This window comes from Opisthocomus hoazin, chromosome 3 (genome assembly GCF_030867145.1).
Source record: "Opisthocomus hoazin isolate bOpiHoa1 chromosome 3, bOpiHoa1.hap1, whole genome shotgun sequence".
Lineage (NCBI taxonomy): Eukaryota > Metazoa > Chordata > Aves > Opisthocomiformes > Opisthocomidae > Opisthocomus > Opisthocomus hoazin.
The window spans coordinates 56,917,862-56,934,787 of record NC_134416.1 but is presented as its reverse complement, the minus strand read 5'-3'; the positions used below and the strand labels follow the sequence as shown (position 1 = coordinate 56,934,787).

The 16,926-nt window shown below is 35.6% G+C and overlaps 1 protein-coding gene across 1 annotated transcript in view; it reads right to left on the bottom strand.

Moving 5' to 3' along the window:
- SMCHD1 (structural maintenance of chromosomes flexible hinge domain containing 1) overlaps positions 1-16,926 on the bottom strand; it is a 100,065-nt gene that overhangs the window by 33,307 nt on the left and 49,832 nt on the right. The window contains exons 20-29 of the mRNA XM_075416391.1: positions 13,496-13,640; positions 13,188-13,284; positions 9,918-9,990; positions 8,277-8,416; positions 7,129-7,263; positions 6,023-6,250; positions 5,193-5,341; positions 3,192-3,280; positions 1,894-2,012; positions 1,017-1,184 (exon numbers count right to left, since the gene is read on the bottom strand). Of these exons, the coding sequence (XP_075272506.1) occupies positions 1,017-1,184; positions 1,894-2,012; positions 3,192-3,280; positions 5,193-5,341; positions 6,023-6,250; positions 7,129-7,263; positions 8,277-8,416; positions 9,918-9,990; positions 13,188-13,284; positions 13,496-13,640 (1,343 nt within the window). The remainder of the gene's footprint in view (positions 1-1,016; positions 1,185-1,893; positions 2,013-3,191; positions 3,281-5,192; positions 5,342-6,022; positions 6,251-7,128; positions 7,264-8,276; positions 8,417-9,917; positions 9,991-13,187; positions 13,285-13,495; positions 13,641-16,926) is intronic.

The window sequence follows — 16,926 nt, the reverse complement described above, 5'->3', positions numbered from 1 at the left end:
TCGTGTTGATGCAACTAAAAGGAAGGACACGCTTCTGAAGAGGCTTATCATACAGTTTCCTTGTTGTAGAAAGAGCAAATGGCCTCAAAAGTTTATCTTCTGACGCACCTTGAGAGCTTTCTAGAGAGTAAAACCAGTTATGATACTCCCTCAATCTTCTGTTTCACTTTTCAATAACTTCCTTCTCCATTTTCTCCACAGGCCAATCTTTATTCCTGCTCTCTAGTCAGAGATAAAATTTTCTTTTACCTCCTTCCACTCTCCTATTTTGCTTTCTGCTTCAGCACTGTCATTTGAATATTCAAAGTAAACATTGAAAAAAACCCAAAACCCCAGCAAATAAATTGATGTTACCAAAAATCTCCATCCTCTTCATTTGATATGAGTACTGTACTCCCTTGCCTACTTTCTGACTGTAAACACTTGTAAACTTAAGTAAATTTGGGACTGCCTTCCTACAGCCTAAACCTCAAAAATCCCCAATGACAGATAAAGGAGAGATGAGCTGTCAACTATTACTACCATTAAGGACAGTATCTTTGGCAAACAGCAGTGGAAGACGGGTGTTAGGATCCAGCCCACAGTAAAACTGCTGCAACAAAGAAAAGAAAAATAGTATCTGTAGAAGGCCAGTTGGGACAGAATAAACAGTTTATGAGATATTAAAGGATACAGTGTTGTAAATACACACACGACTTGAGATTACTCCAAAATAAGTTTACTTCTAAAAAACTAATGTAGTTAGCTGTTGTGTGAAAAATGCTTCACATCTACAGTCCCATTTAAAATATATCTATACAATTAGATTGCAAAATACTTTATTTTGCTTGTGTTACGTTGTCCTGTATTGAATAAAACATCTCTAGAGCTGTCACATTCTGTCAATTTTTAGAAGCATCAATACTAAGAACTCTGTTTTCAGCTTTGTATCCTGTGCTCCAAGAAGCTCTGGAAATAAAAGACCTGCTGACTAGTGACCCCGTTGTTTCTTTCCAAACCAAAACTATTCAACTTACCTTTTCTAACTCTGGCCAATCCACAAACTGTAATTTAGCAGGGGATCCTGCAGTTAAATTTACTCGGAGAAAGTCAGAAAATTCACGCCAAGCGAAGCACAATTCTTTGCTTCCAAGTAAACAAGGTTTAAATCGAATACCTTTTACACTCATTGTTAGAGTACTCTCCTGTTGAGAAATAAAAAGAGTTTATCAAGAACAAATAAAGGGAAGTATATTCTTTTCTTTTTTCAATATGTTACTTTAGTATTTATGCCTGCTAGACACTATTTGCTGTTTTTACTGCGAGACAGTGGACTAAAAATTTATTCTAGTCCTTTTGTTAAATTTAAATGGACTTCTTGTGTAAGAAGTGATCAGTTTCAAACTCAAGCATTTCTCAAGAACCTGTTTTTCAATGTGCAAGAGTTCTGTACAACTTAGTTATATCCAACATATTTTAAAAGGTACAGAATGGATTTTAAGTTAAGCTATGGCAGACAGTATCATTAGTCAGTTCTACACGGTTCTTCAAAAGACCATAAAATCAACTGTACCACCATAAAGAAAGACTGAAGAAAAGACTAAAAACAAGTTAGAAGAAAAGATATAGACCAATGGACTAGAAACAAAGCAAACCTGACTCAAGCATGAAGTGAACTGGCCCCCCATATTCTATACCTGCAGTAGTGATAAAGTTTTTAACAGATGCTGCTGTATTCCTCAGAACACGATCATACAATTTTAATGCTTTAAGTCTCTGCCTTCTCACAGTTTACCAACTAGTGTTTAATTTGACTACCTTTCCACAGTTTTGATTCAATCCTGTGTGACAGAATTAAGACAATTACCACACAAAGGCCACAAAGAAATAAACTATATGACATCTTATAAATACCTGCCAAGTTATTTTCAAATTTGATTTATCAAGTCCAGGCCCAGAAACTCCCAGGGAATTTACACATGCAGATGTCACTGTCTGAACCTGATTTCCATACTGATCTGTAATCATTACATCTGTTAACAAAGATGATGACGATTAAAATTATTATTAAGACGATTACCTCAGCAGCTGCTTTAATGAAACTTTACACAACATATAGAGTATAAATGTATATAACACGCACACAATATAGAGAAAATTTACATGAGTATCACTGAATCAATGTGGCTAAGGTTGGAAGGGATCTCCGGAGGTCACCTGGTCCAACCCTCTGCTCAAGCAGAGCCACTCAGAGCCAGTTGCCCAGCACCATGTCCATAGGGCTTTTGAACATCTCCAAGGATGGAGACTCCGCAGTCTCTCTGGGCAACCTGTGCCAGTGCTCGGTCACCCTCACAGTGATAAAGTGTTTCCTGATGTTCAGAGGGAACCTCCTGTGTTTCAGGTTGTGCCCACGGCCCCTTTTCCTGGCACTGAACACCACTGGGAAGAGCCTGGCTCCATTTTCTTTACAGTCTCTCTTCAGGTATTTATATACATTGATAAGATCCCATCTACCTTGTGGGTATCAAAAGGGTATTAAAAAAATAAATGTATCTATGTAGTCATATCACATTTGTGCTTCCCACATTTTTGAATAAAAAGATAATTTCTTGCTATAAAGTTAAAAGAAAAAAAGAAAAAATCTCAAAACTGAAAGCTGTTTTTCAAGCTGTTAGTTTGTCCTCTGTGTTTTGCTTTGCTCACACACAAGCTTTTCATGTTCCAAAACACTGTAAGAATTTTTAGTTTCTTACTATGACATGTAGCAGCTGCGTACAGAAACTGAAGGAGAATGAAAAAACTGATCCCAAACATGCCTTCCTCTTGGGTTAAAGTTAACCTCAAAATCTTTCACTTTGAAGTCCATGTCTTTGAAATAGTCTGAATGCTGTTACAGCGTGTAAGATTTCAGAATACACAAACTAAACAAAAATTAATGAGCAATTTGAACTCAGTGTGATGAATGTCCTAATGTACAAACCAAGAGCCAAATTTTATTGGAGAGTAACTCCAGAATTGTAAAATGACAATTAGAGAAGTCTGCTCATCCTTCCATGAACGAGAATGTAAACCTGTTTTTCACATTAAAATAGTTCATATTAAAATCATTCACTCTCATCGAGAGTGAATTATATATACATACAGGGTAATAAACTGCAAAGAAAAAGAAATGTATCTTACAAGAAATTGACAAATATGCAAATACTCACCAATTTCACTTTGTAGTTCTTCACCCATCTGCAGTGTGTTTGGTCCTTTTAATTTACATTTAATGTGTCTGGGTTCATCAGGAAGTGGTCTAAGCACATGAAAATTGACTTATGATCCTTCTCATGAAGGTAATCACTTATAACAGCATGCATGATAAAGCATTTGAAATTGGATTTTTTTTTAATTTTATCCTTGAACATATTTACAGGATGAAGCCACATGCGCACACAAGTTACATAGTAGATTTCACCTCAATCTTATGAGAGGGGGCTTATCAGAGACTACTTACATAACAAACCACAGCAATGTTATGGGATTTTACCTTATCTTTATAACTTGCCTACCAGTATTTTACCATAGATCAGACCATTAGCCACATAAAGCAGATTTCAAGTTTGGTGTATATTAAATCTTGAAAAAAACCATTCCCAACACTTCTAAGCCAAAGTAACATACAATTGTCTACGTATTAAAATACATCTATTACTGTAAACCCAATTATAATATAAACAGTAATCCTGGTGTGTAAATATAAAGGTATCACAGTCTCCCTTGCTATGAAAATATTTGCCGACTTCTTAATGATCTGATTACAACTAACATAGCTTGTAATTTTCAGTGATACAGTTTTTCCTTAAAAGCACAACAAAACCAGAGCACATTGCAAAAATGATGGAGAAGATGAACAACTATAAAAAAACCCACCAGATTTCCATTTCCTCTTTTGCTATGATAAAGCAGAAGTTATCAGCCTAAACTGCTTAACACTAATCTCTTAAAGATACTTCTGGGGTGCTTTTAAACAATCTCAGCATTTCCTTCCGTTTACTTGACAAAGGTTAACATATGTTATGTGCTGGCTCCCCAAATATTTAGAAGTTATCTGACATCTGTAAGTTATCTAAGATTTAAGAAATATCCAACACAATGGTTTTTACTCCTTTTGCGTGTTCTAAGCTAAAAATTACGTTGAGATCTATAAAAATCCCATTAGAATGACCTCCCATTAATTTTTATGACAGCTACCATAGAATAATTCCTAAATAGAAGTTCCCAGATTTGAGACTGCTTTTCAATGACAAGCAAAAATGTATTAAAAATATTCAATAAATCAATTCACTGTTTTACTTCCTTTCAAGAAGAGAGGTATCAATTCAGTCTGCTTTTCTGCTCTCCTTAAAACAGAAAATACCTTTTAACTGAAATTTTTTCTGTCTCTGACAGTGCTGCATCATGGACAGCTTTTTACAAGCATTATGCTCCCAAAACTTTAAAGAATCTTAATGCTTGGTCATGTAATTTTTTTTCTCTACTGTAGACCTGTGAAATGTCTAATTGCTGCAGATTTACTCCTGGCATCAGTGTGCTGTGAACTATTACTTAATTTTAACCTACTAAGGACACACAAAACACATTAAAGTAATTTAGAATCAGATTCGTCTCAACAAACTTTATAAACATACATTAAGTAGAGTTAATTGCCTAGACTCACTAGGAGTGATAAACAGGCAATTTTAAAGTTCAGTTTACAGCCTGTCACTTTTGACTGAGATACCAGATTCAGGCATCCAGCACTTGGCTAGATAAATTCTATCTTTAGCTTCAAAGTAATAACTTCTATAAGGGTAACAATTAACTCCGTAGTGATATTTCTCTTTGGTAACCAGTGACCTGACTCTTCAGTAAAACTAAGCTAATGTTTACTGAAAGTTTTCAAAGATAGCAATAACTTTCTTCAATGTATGTACACTCACAAAAGTGATTATAGGGCTGGATACAAACAGATCGTGATGCAATCTTTCACATAGATAATGTTCTCATCTCTAAACAATTTGCATAAAAATCTCCACCTACCACACCAAACCTACATTCCCCTGTTAATTTGCCAACTGCTTTCATTATTTCAGCTTCTGTAGAAAGATTATTTTACCCCAAAGTAGAGATCTACAATCCTTTGCCAACAACATAATTCATAAAAAAAGTATTTCAAATGAACAAACCTGACTGTGAATGCACTCTCCAAAGACACATGGTCATCCAGATAAGTAATTAGACAGTAACGTACATCTTTCACTGATGTTGGCACTTTTACATCAGGTAATAATCCCTGAATCAACTGTTCTTTGTTAATTTTAGGTGTCCAGTTAACCTAAAATTAAAATTTCTTAAATTAATCGAAAGCTAAACTCTTAATGACTTGCTACATAATACACTCGTGGTCATTCTAAATATGCTGAAGTAACATACAGGCAACGGAAGCTTTCAATGGAAAGCCTGTGCATTTCCCAACAGTAATCAACGCTGTTTTCCCAAAACAAAACATACATTAAGTTTCCCTCACTTATGTTAAGTTAGGAAAGAGCTGATTCTGAAAAAACCTCACCAAAAATTGTCACATAATTGGTGAATCTCTACATTTGTATTGGGCTCCACATATGTATGCAGACAGAGGGATAAGATAGGTAAGAAAATCTTCATGAAGGAACATGCCTATTCAAGGTTCCGAAATGTTGGGAAAACCCCAGATCTAACGAATCATAACTATATCGGAATTATTAGTGTGTTTAGGAGAAGCAGTGGAAATTACTAACCTGCTTTTCATAGTAATACCACCCTGAAGCATTATTTAACATTTCATTAAATGTCTCGATCTCATTAATGACACAATTTTAATAAAATTATTTTTAAAAGTTTATTAAGCAGTGAAGCCCCCATGTTTCATAATACAGTCTTAAGGAATATTCTTTCATAGTCTGATGTCTATGTGTTTTAGAGATCAGCACTGTATCTCTCCCCCATACTATGCTGCTGTTCACTCAAAACTACTTGCCTTGATTTTTTCTGCCACAGCTGGAGTTATGTGTATCTCCCTTTCTCCTTCATCATACATCTGAAATATAAGGTTGTGCATGATATCGCCAGCAACCCAATTAATTTCATCCTGATGTTTAATTTGAATAGCTTTTTGTCCGTCCATACTTAAGACCTGTAGTCTTGCAACATGACTGCTAGGAAGAAGTTTAATAATCTTTTCCACTGGTGGCACATCTTTACAATTCTATACATGGGGAAAAAAAAAAAGGATACACAATGAAGATATTAAATATACATATATGCATGAACATCACTCTGTAATTGCCTATGGCACTACTCTGGATTACCAGGTGTGATCAGGTGTCCAAACACCAAATCAGCTTGACTTGTCAAAAGTAAATCAAAAGAATACACCAGGATACTTACAACTACTAGAATTGCTGCGAGCTATTTCGAAAATGTTTTCTATTCCAAAAGTACCATGTTATACAATTTACAAAATACTTCTTAAGAGTAACAATAAGTATCCTTTCATGTAGGTCATCTTGTCATATTAGTATTTGTTCACACATTTTTCAGGGTAAAACAACACAGGTCTTATTTTCTCCAGCAGTGTGGCTCTCCTGAATACCAGAGAACTGGGATGTTCAACAGCATTTAAGAAATTCAAACTTGAAGAGCTTTAAGACTGAAATCTTACAAACAGCTATTATTTTTTAACCTTTGAAAAAAAATGTATCTTTCTTCACTAAAGTTTTGGGGAACATGTTGCCATACCTAGTCTGGCTCTAAATGCTTATGTAATGAAGGTAATTTGTCAGAAGGATCCAGGGAGTAAAAAGGGAAAGAAGTATCCCAGAAATAATGTAAATTTCTGAAACACTTCAGGGTTTTCAGAAATAAAGAGTCAGAGGTGAAGAAAAAATGGAAAAAAATTCTTGGCCTTTTTATGATTTCCCAGAGAGGAAAAACGGCAGCCACCTGATTATCAGTGTTTTGGTAACTGAAACAGTAACTTCTGGGGGTTAAGTTGATTTATGAAAGACTTCAGTACAGTAGTAAGACAATACAATAAACTGTTTTCAATCTTTTGTTTATCCGAGCATCCGAGTCAATACTTACAAGTATTTCAATCCTTGCTTTCAGCATCTGGCCTTTCTTGATATTCTGTACATGTATAACTGGACCAGTTAAAATGTTTGTTCCTGCATTACTACAGTCCACAGAATACACAGGAAGGTTTGAAGCACCTAAAAACTATTTAAAATGTAAAATTAAACTTCAGGCTTCTTTTACAGAACTACTAGGTTTATTCCAGAAATTATTATATGTACAAGTCCAACTATATATAGGATTATTTACAGATTAATTTGATAGATTTCAGTTTTCCAGAAGCCTGCAAGATCAACATCTACATTTTTTCACAGGTGATAAGAGATGTGTGAAAGAAAGGAAGAAGTGACAGAAGTAAAATTTACTATCTATTCAATTGTTTTGTATTAACACATAAACAGTAGTCTCTTTTACCATTATGGCAATAAATTCAATTAAGCTGTTAAATAAACCTCCTTAATTTTCCAAAAATCATGCATTAAAAGGTTTGAAATATCAAGTTCAACGTGTCATCATACTACTGCAGACCCAGTGTACAGGAAGAGAATGTATACATATAAAGTGTAAAAGTAATGCAGACTATTTTGCAGTGAGAAAAGCATTTTTGTTTACCTATTCTTGCTGGAAGTCTGATTTCACTAGAATTAGAAAATTCACTTTCTTGAGTTGTTAAAAAAAAAATAGGTCTAAAAGGGCAAAAGTTTTTTACTTCTAAATGCCACAGTAACACCTGCATTCCTTTCTGAACTTAGATAAGTGCTTATGGTAATAGTCATTATCTAGTATTATTTTTAGGCACTAGACTTGCATTTTCATCTTCAAAAAAATCGAAAGTAAGCTGTACCAAGTTTTTTCCTGAACAAATTTTAGCATTGTATACTGCAAGTATGACCTAACATACGTCAGAATTATAGGTATATATCCTCACATATCTTCTCTTCCATTTTTAAGGCCAGGTTCCTCTGATTCAGAAACTTACCGAATGACTCATAACAGGTGAGGCATGAGAATCACAGTTATGGCTACCAAGTTACAGAAACTTCAAAACCATTATTAAAGTTAATAAATTCTATCTAGATGCCAAAATAGGCTCTTTTCCCAGCCCTTTAAAAAGCAAGTATCAAAATCCTTATGACATGTAATGAAATGCAGTTTACCTTACAATGAACTATCAACTTGGGCTGTGCTGTTATATTTCCCGATTCATCCAGTACTTCAACCTGAAAGGGGAAAGCTGTACCATTTTCAATCTTTAGAATTTCAGAATCTGGTTTTACTTTCAATTGACGAGGAGGACCTGTAAACATGCACAATTGCGGAACAGTGGTTATATTTTAGATAACTTGTGAGGCACTGGATTTCAGTTTTTGCTATCTCAAAAAGTTTTTAAAGCCAAGCTACCAAGATACTTGTGGTAACAAACCATTTAGACCAATTCAAGTGTATTGCTTTATGTTGAGAATTTCTAGACTTCCTTGTCCTTCAACATATACCACCTGCCAATCTTTTGAATGAATTCAGTAAGGAATAGTCAGACAAACATGATGAACTTCAGCATGTACAGTGCTGTTTACATACTATATGGATTCACATTCATCAAAAAGAAACTTGGAGATTTCTCCTGACATGTTAAAACCAAAGATATTAATATTGAGGTATCTGATCAATCATGACGTACAGCAGTTTAATTACCAAAGTCACCACAGCTACAACTTGCATGCAAAGAAAAGCAAAAGAAAATTTTGTTGGCATTACTTGGATAGTGAAGCTATTCAAATAAGTCTACCCCCTGGAACATGTAATTATTTCATTAGTTTTAAAAACGAGAAGGAAGTAATAGATTACTATTAAAAGACAAGTTCTGAAGGAACAAAGAAGGTCAGTTTTCAGAAACATTCTTTATGCACCATTTATTAAAACTTCCATTTCAATCTCACTAGTTGAAGAACAGGAAAGACTGAAGTAGCTTTTATTCACTCCTTCCTCAAAAAGAAGCTCTAAAAGCCAAGGATAAGCCCAATAAGCATCTCTACAATGCAAAAAGCAAAGGATTCTAATGAAAGATGAAGTTGTCTTCAGTCCAAGGTAAATAACTAAGCAAAACACAATACAATCTGTCTAAAGTCAGGTCGTTCCATTCCATTTTCTACATGAAGCCTTAACTCTTCAAAAGGTAAAGAATAATGGAATAAACTGTACATTGTTGGTCTAAGAATGCTTGAAGTACACATTTTTTCTGCAAAATGAGATGGGAAAGCCTGAAGTTTGGTAATCTGGTAGGCCAAAAAATCAGCCTTCAAACTATACCTTATCTGCCAAATCCAGAAAAACCCAAGTAACAAGGGATAACAGGTATCATATAAAGGAATTCTCAGGATGAAGACATCCACAGAACATAAAATTGTGGTAAGGGCAGTGGACTCTTGCATTATGATAAACTCAACACGTAACATTACAATTTCAGACACAATCCCAACTGCCAAAGCATCCCCCCTTTGCTGGGGTTAGAAACTGAATGAGCATTTATTCATTCACATGATGTTTTCCAGGTCAATGCAGATTTGTACAAGTTAAAGGACTTAATGCCGAAGAAAATCAAGAAGATAAATTCATTCATTCAACAGTGCTAGGTTAGAAAAAGAATTAAAATAGTTTAAAAAAGAAGTGAAAAATCAGTTTCATGTAAGCAGACAAATTCCAGCTGCTAGAATAATACCTTCTTGGGAGAATCAGCATTTCACTAATAGCGTCAAGATAAAGTTCAACAGAAACTCACTAAATATTTTAGGAATACTTACCAGGCTGCAATCTGATTTTACAGATTTGTGTGTCTTCTTTCAAACCAGGAAGAGTAACCTTCAGGTTAAAGTTCTAATGAAAAGAATATTTTAAATATTAACCTTAAACAAAACCAGACCACAAATTATTTCATATCGTCACGTTAATTGATATATATGTAAATTTCAGAAGGCTATCCAAATTTTTCTGCACTGCTACATAAATTAAGATTTTTTTCCTACAATAAAATCTGTCTTTTTCATATTATTCCCAGAGACATTCAATCCAGGATTTGCATGTTAAACTACACGGTCCTGAAAACATTAGAAGCAGCTATTATAACTTGTGGTTTCCTCCTAGGAGGCTGTTTCAATGGGGAAGAATATACATCAGTTCGAAAAAACTAGTTTTAAAGAAAGGGTCTGTAAGTTCTGTGTTCATTATTCCTTAGCTAATTGCCTGAAGCAAGGCACCACAATTATTATCCGTCTCATCGTTGAATACGGCCATAAGAAAAACTGCTGCAGAACTGCATCACTAAAACTGATTTTCACATTAAAATCAGACAATGAAGCAGTCTAATCAACAATCTTAGAAGCTTCAACTTCAAAAAGCAAGTTGCACTGCAGATATGTGAATTTCATATTTTATATATTTGATATTTGAGAATATTTAGTTGCAATTCATGAATTGTCATTTTTACACGTTCAGAAATGCTGCCTCTGAAAAGGTTTAGTTTCATATTCCTGGCTTATGTCCTTCCCATGCCTGACAGCGTTATCCACAGCATTAACATCTTGCAGGCTGAATGAAAGCAATCAGGCAGTCCTTTTGGTTTGCTGGGTAGGAGAAGCGGAAAGTGCACTGAGGCCTGGGCAGGTGCATCACAACTGCAGCCGCACCAAACACATGAGCTCCCCAGCTGATGGCTGGCCCCAAAGGCATGTGAAAACTCTCCAGCTCTGAACAGCCAGCCAACCATACCGGTCTGCCCTGCAAGCCAAGCAGCACATACCTGCTGGAGCCACATTAAACCAAATGGTGAACCACGAGAAAAGAGCAAGGCAAAATATATTAAAGTTACATGCCGGGGAACTAAGAAGGAAAAAAAAAAAAAAAAAAAGAAAAAGAAAGAAGGGGGGGGGGAGAAGGGAAAAATAAGGTAGGAAGCAAAAACATAAGAAACCAGTATATCTGACATTTAATGTTAGTAACTTGAATTTTTCAGTAGATCATTCCATCAAGCTTTTTATTCATGCACTAGATGCTCCTCCTATGCTTCCCTTCTTTTAGTTTCAACCTCTTTTCTGCAATACTATTTTTTTACTTAATACTGTGTTCTTAATACTGTACTATTTTCTGCCTCTAATTAATCAGTTTGTATCTTTAACTTCATTCCTTCTGTGTTCTCTAGAGAAGTTCTTTTCCCTTATCCTTCATGATCCCTTTATCTAATTTCTTTTCCCTTTCAAGTCCACTTCTATGTATACTGGAGTACTTACACGAAAAGAAGAATAAAGAAATATTATTTTCCTTTTTTAAACTCCTTTCTTAACCCTTCTCCTGATTGTATTCGAACTCCTACAATGGCGCTGTCTTCCTGAGATTGCTTACACACTTCTCAAAATTTTCTCTTTGATTACACCCACAATCAAAACATACTTCTCTCTGTCTTGACCGGTTTGGGTGGAATTAAATCAATGACTACAGAATTAAATGAAGTTTGCTTTCTCTTTCCTCTCTATCAGTGCTTCCTTCATTGATGACTGTGATAGTCTGTATTTCCTAGCTCACTCAAGTTTCTCTTCTCCACTTGGCATGAGCATTCCTTTAACACTTTTTTCCTTACTCCTTTCTCCAAAAACCATTAATTTCTTCCATGCTCTCTATTTCTTCCTTTTTGTTCTCTTATTCACTTCCTCCTAAATTCTTTCCAGAATTCTATTACTAACTGTTTCTCTGAGATATTTTAGCTGTTCTGCTACCATTTCAAAATCAACTTGTAAGGTGCTGGAAATTTCTCCCATTCTCTCTTATTATTTTAAATTAAGCACTGAAAATTACACTGTATTTATGATTTTAAATTATCTGTTGGTTTTATTCTGTTGTCCCACCATCCTGCTTTTTGCCATTATTTTTCATTACCATCTTAAACAGTCGTTTTTAAATATAAATTAGAACCACTACTTTCAGTGCCAGGTCCTGTATTGTCTCCGACATTTTATGCAGTTTGCTTACAACGTGAGAAAATAACACTGCTTCTTCTCCATTATTATAGTATGGTATTATTTCTGTATTGCAAAATCCTTAAATGACTCTTGGTCTTGCCCTGCACCAAATTTGTCTTCCCACAGCCTGGCACTTTTGCTCCTAGGTATTTTATTTCCCGTAATCCACCTCTATCTTCTGTCATTATTCTTGCCCTTTACCTACAAAATTTACTACATTCAACACTCTTCAGTTTTCAAGAAGCAGGTATATGCTCCCTCTTCACTTTACACACCCTTCCACCAGCAACATTACTTGCTTTTTTAAGTAACAATTTCAACAGTATAATGAGGTATATTCAGCTACCTTAGCTCATAGCTGTGTCTTTATTATGCTAGACTACAAGACTAAATGAGGGGATTAGGACCTGATTAGAATACTATGTAAATATGCTATTTACATGATTTAATTTTTTTTAAATCTTTATTTATCAGAAGCATTAAGATCTCTTTTATGAAAGAAATTTTTTTAGCATGTAACACGTTTTTGTTTTTACAGTAAATCAGCAGCTTGACTAGGTGCGGAGAATCCATCAGTAACAGGTTGAATTTGGATGACATATATTTGCTACAGAAGTGAAAACAGCACTTCTTATCTAAAGAAGCTCAAGGAGTTACTGCTCATATTAACTATTACTACTCATCGTCTCAACTACAAGAATGAAATCTCCCTCCCTATGCTATTTCAGTGCAAAAGTCACTAGGATGATTTGGCTTAAACTTATTTCAGCACCAGTTTAAACTAAGACAGCTGATGTAGCATGCTGGGTACACTCTACCACACACCCACATGTTGCTCAACCTCTCCAGCTCCAGTCCCATCAGCTAACAGAGTGCAGCTGTGTGAAAAAAATTGCTCCAAGCATAGCTGTAAGAGATCATTTGAAAATATTCCAAGAAATACCTGTAGTCATTAACATAGACCAAACTTAGATAACATTATGTGACAATGTATTTTACATGAAAATTATTTGCTGGTTTTTTTTTTTTTTTGTTACTTCATATCTAAACTTCTTAGCCTACCTTGCCTTGGCAACTATTTACACAGCCTTTAGCAGTGACACCCTTAATGATGCACTTTGTTCCCGCAGTTATGTCTTGATACTGCAATGTCAATCCACTAGAAAAACAGATAGAAAACAAAACACAAGCAATTTAAAAATAAACACAGTTTTTTAATATAGAAGATACTTTCAGATATTCTTATGGAAATAAAAGCAAAAACGCCAGTTAATTTATTTGAAAAGTACCCAGTATATCACTCAGACGAAACACAAATAATTACTTTGTCACATGAAGAAAGGATTAAAAAGAAGAGATGGTTGAATTACCTAGCTTCAAGAACTGGTTTAATGTCAGTTGTCAACTGTGTTGCATGACCAAATTCATCCTGCAATTCCAAAGGAATATTAAAAGGTACTCCAACTCGAAAAGGAAGCTCCAAAAGACCCACTGAAAATTTCTCTGGTTTGCCCTCTAAAAGAAAAGAAATAACACATTTTTAGAAGGAATTGTGTGTGTTCATTGGCTTTTTCTTAATTAAGACTTCAATTAAGTCAAGTGCTTTTCAGCCTCAAAGTAAATAGGCTGTTCAGAATATTGTTGTAATCAAAATCATGGTTTATTGATTGATCCTCTTTTTTTAACTTACATTAACATAAAAAAAAATAGTTAAAACATCATAGCAGTAGACTACGGTATAAGAAACATAACAGGACAGGCAAAACTTCCAAAGTACCTAGAACATCAGTACAGCACCTGAAAGTGGACAAGTTCCTTGTGGACAGTTTTTCTTACACATTTAATTGCTTTAATTCTGTTAAAATCATTCCTGCAACAAAACATTTTTGTTCTACAACTGTCCCAAATTTGAGAGATCAAAATGTGCAATGATGAGCGTTCGAAAAAGAAATTTGAGTGCATCTTTCCTGTAAGATGTGGCCCCGTTGGACTGCCTCCAGTTAGGCATTAAAAAACAAGACCAAAGAGAGCAGTACAAATGGGAGCCTGTGAATCAGAGTAATGCTTCGTCGAATCAAACTGTCTTGGCCAAGTGGTCTTTGAAAAAAGAGGCAATACAGTGCTGAGCTAAATGGTAGATAAATATCCTATCAAATTATTTTGGACTCAAATTAACAACTACTGTCACTACCTACCGGTGTCATTATCAGGGAGCTTCTTTTGCACAAGAGATGCGAAAATCATGGGGGAAGGGAGAATGTTTCCTTCTATTGGCCAAAATTATTTCAATGGTTACAACAATAACAAGACCTCAACCTTACGGTGTTTACCATTTTATTTACAATGATAAAAGTGTAAAATGATTTGACAAAATAACAGTAAAAGAACTTCTGCACTGTTAAAATTAGTAACTACCAAAAGAACGTATCTGCATTAAAACCACAAAACTTATAGATTGACTTAGGAAGTTCAGTTTTAACTGGCATTTATGATGATTTTTTAGCTTACCAAGAAGTAAACAGTAAACACTGAGCAACAACCTGCTGTTAGAGAAGTAAAATAACTTGTTCCTCAGACAAAAAAAATCTGTTGATTTCAGTTTAGATTTTAATTCTTCTTTTCAGGATTTTCAAAATCTATATACATAAAAGGTCACACAAACATTAATATTTTGGAATACTGAGTGTGAGGATTTATAGCTGTTTCTGAGACAACACAAAACATCACAAAAATAAAGACTTGAAATATTCACTTTTCAAGACTGAAGATACTAAAAATGTCAAATTATCTTCTGACTAGATAAAAAAGCAGCAACAGATGGCAAAAGTTGCTTTTGGTGCTGCTTGTGTTAAAAGTACCAAACTATTAGTTCATTAGATTTTTTAGAGTGCATATTCCTTTTTGAGGAGATTTGTTCATTGAAGGCTGCCATGCTGTGGAAAGCCACAATACTATTGACAAAGAATTTTTAAAATACAGAATGCAACTCTGCAACTTCTAACATTCTCTTTTTGCTTTAATCAACAGAGATAAAGGAGCAGACAAGGGTCATTTATGTATTTGTTCAGAGAAAGAGATTTTTTTTTTCCTTTTCTTGGAACTTTGAACAGAGGTATCTGGAGACTGCAGTGAAAGGTTTTCAGACATATGTTTAAATAATTAAAGTAATGCCAAACATTTTTTCTGTATTATCATACAAGAATACCTCTTTCTATTCTGCCAGTAATACTTCTGCAGAGCTTTTAGAAGAACATGCTGCAAAGAACTCTTTTCTGCCTAAAGGTTTGCAATCAAAGCCTCTAACTTTGTGGAAAAAACAGGAGGCTACCGAAAGCATCTATCTTTTCTTGATCTTCTGGAAACAAATGTAAGGTCTAACTCCCAAACTTGTGATGAAAATATACGTTTTAATATTAAATACAAAGGAAGTAGTATTTTTTGCCTTCCACCCTCCCCATCCCCCTTGTAGATAAAGCTCACAGAATGGTTGAGGTTGGAAGGGGCTCCCTGGAGCTCATCTTGTCCAATGCCCCTGGCTCAAGCAGGGCCACCTAGAGCCAGTTGCCCAGGAACTTGTCCAGACATCTTTTGAGTATCACCAAGAATGGAGACTCCACAACCTCTTGGGCAACCTGTGGCAGTGCTGTCTCACAAATGGAGTTCGTTACCCAGTGAGCAACATCCAATACACACACACAGCTGAGGTACCAATTTATTTCATGTCTGCACAGAGATGGGTGCTAGGTAGTAATTCCACAAAGCTAGCACACCTGGTTACAATCACATCACATATTTATACAGCTAAAAATGTTAGTTCCACCTATTAGCCATACCCTCCTAACTATGATTGGTTAGTTCTCTTCTTATTTCGGTTTAAAGATACAGTACTACCAAAATTTACTACTCATGCTCAGTAAATAAGGGTCTCTGCTTGGGCTGGGGTCTCCAACTCAAGAGGTGTGATTTTTAGTATTATAATGAGGATAGTCCATTTAAGGGCACTCTATTATTGTTCTGCTGCTTAGTTCCAAATTGTTCAAAAACATCTTAACTAGCTTACATATTTTTCCAAGATATACTTCCCTTACAAGGACAGTAGTTCCTGATTAGACGTTCCTGTATCAGTCACTCTTGTCAACACTTTGGCCTTCTGTTAACCAGAGAGTACATATTCTAGCTAAATAATTAGGTCAGACTGATCTTCTATGCATACTTGTATAGTGCTGAGTTCAACCAACTACACCAGTACTTGGGCAACTTGTGGCAGTGCTTGGTCACCCTGCCAGCGAAAAAGCGTTTCCTGATGTTCAGAGGGAACCTCCTGTGCTTCAGCATGCACCCATGCCTCTGTTCCTGTCACCACCACTGAAAAGAAACTGGCTCCACCTTCTTTAAAACCTCTCTTTAGGTATATACAGACATTGATAAAACCCCCATGAATCACCTCTTCCCCAGACAGAGCAGACCCAGCTCTCCCAGCCTTTCTTCGTATGAGAGATGCTCCAATCCCTTCAGTATGTTCATGGTCCTTTGCTGGACTCTCTGCACTATGTCCATGTCTCTGTGTTGTAATGTAATGTGCCCAGAACTAAACACAGCACTCCAGCTGTGGCCTCACCAGTGCTGAGTAGAGAGGAAGTATCAGCTCCTGCAACCTGCTGGCAATAGTCCTCCTAATGCAGCCCAAGATGCTGTTGCCCTTCTTTTCAGCAAGGGCACTTTCCTGGCTCATGTTCACCCTGTTATCCACCAGGACCCGGACATCTTCTGCAGAGCTGCTTTCCAGTCTGTCAGGTGCCAG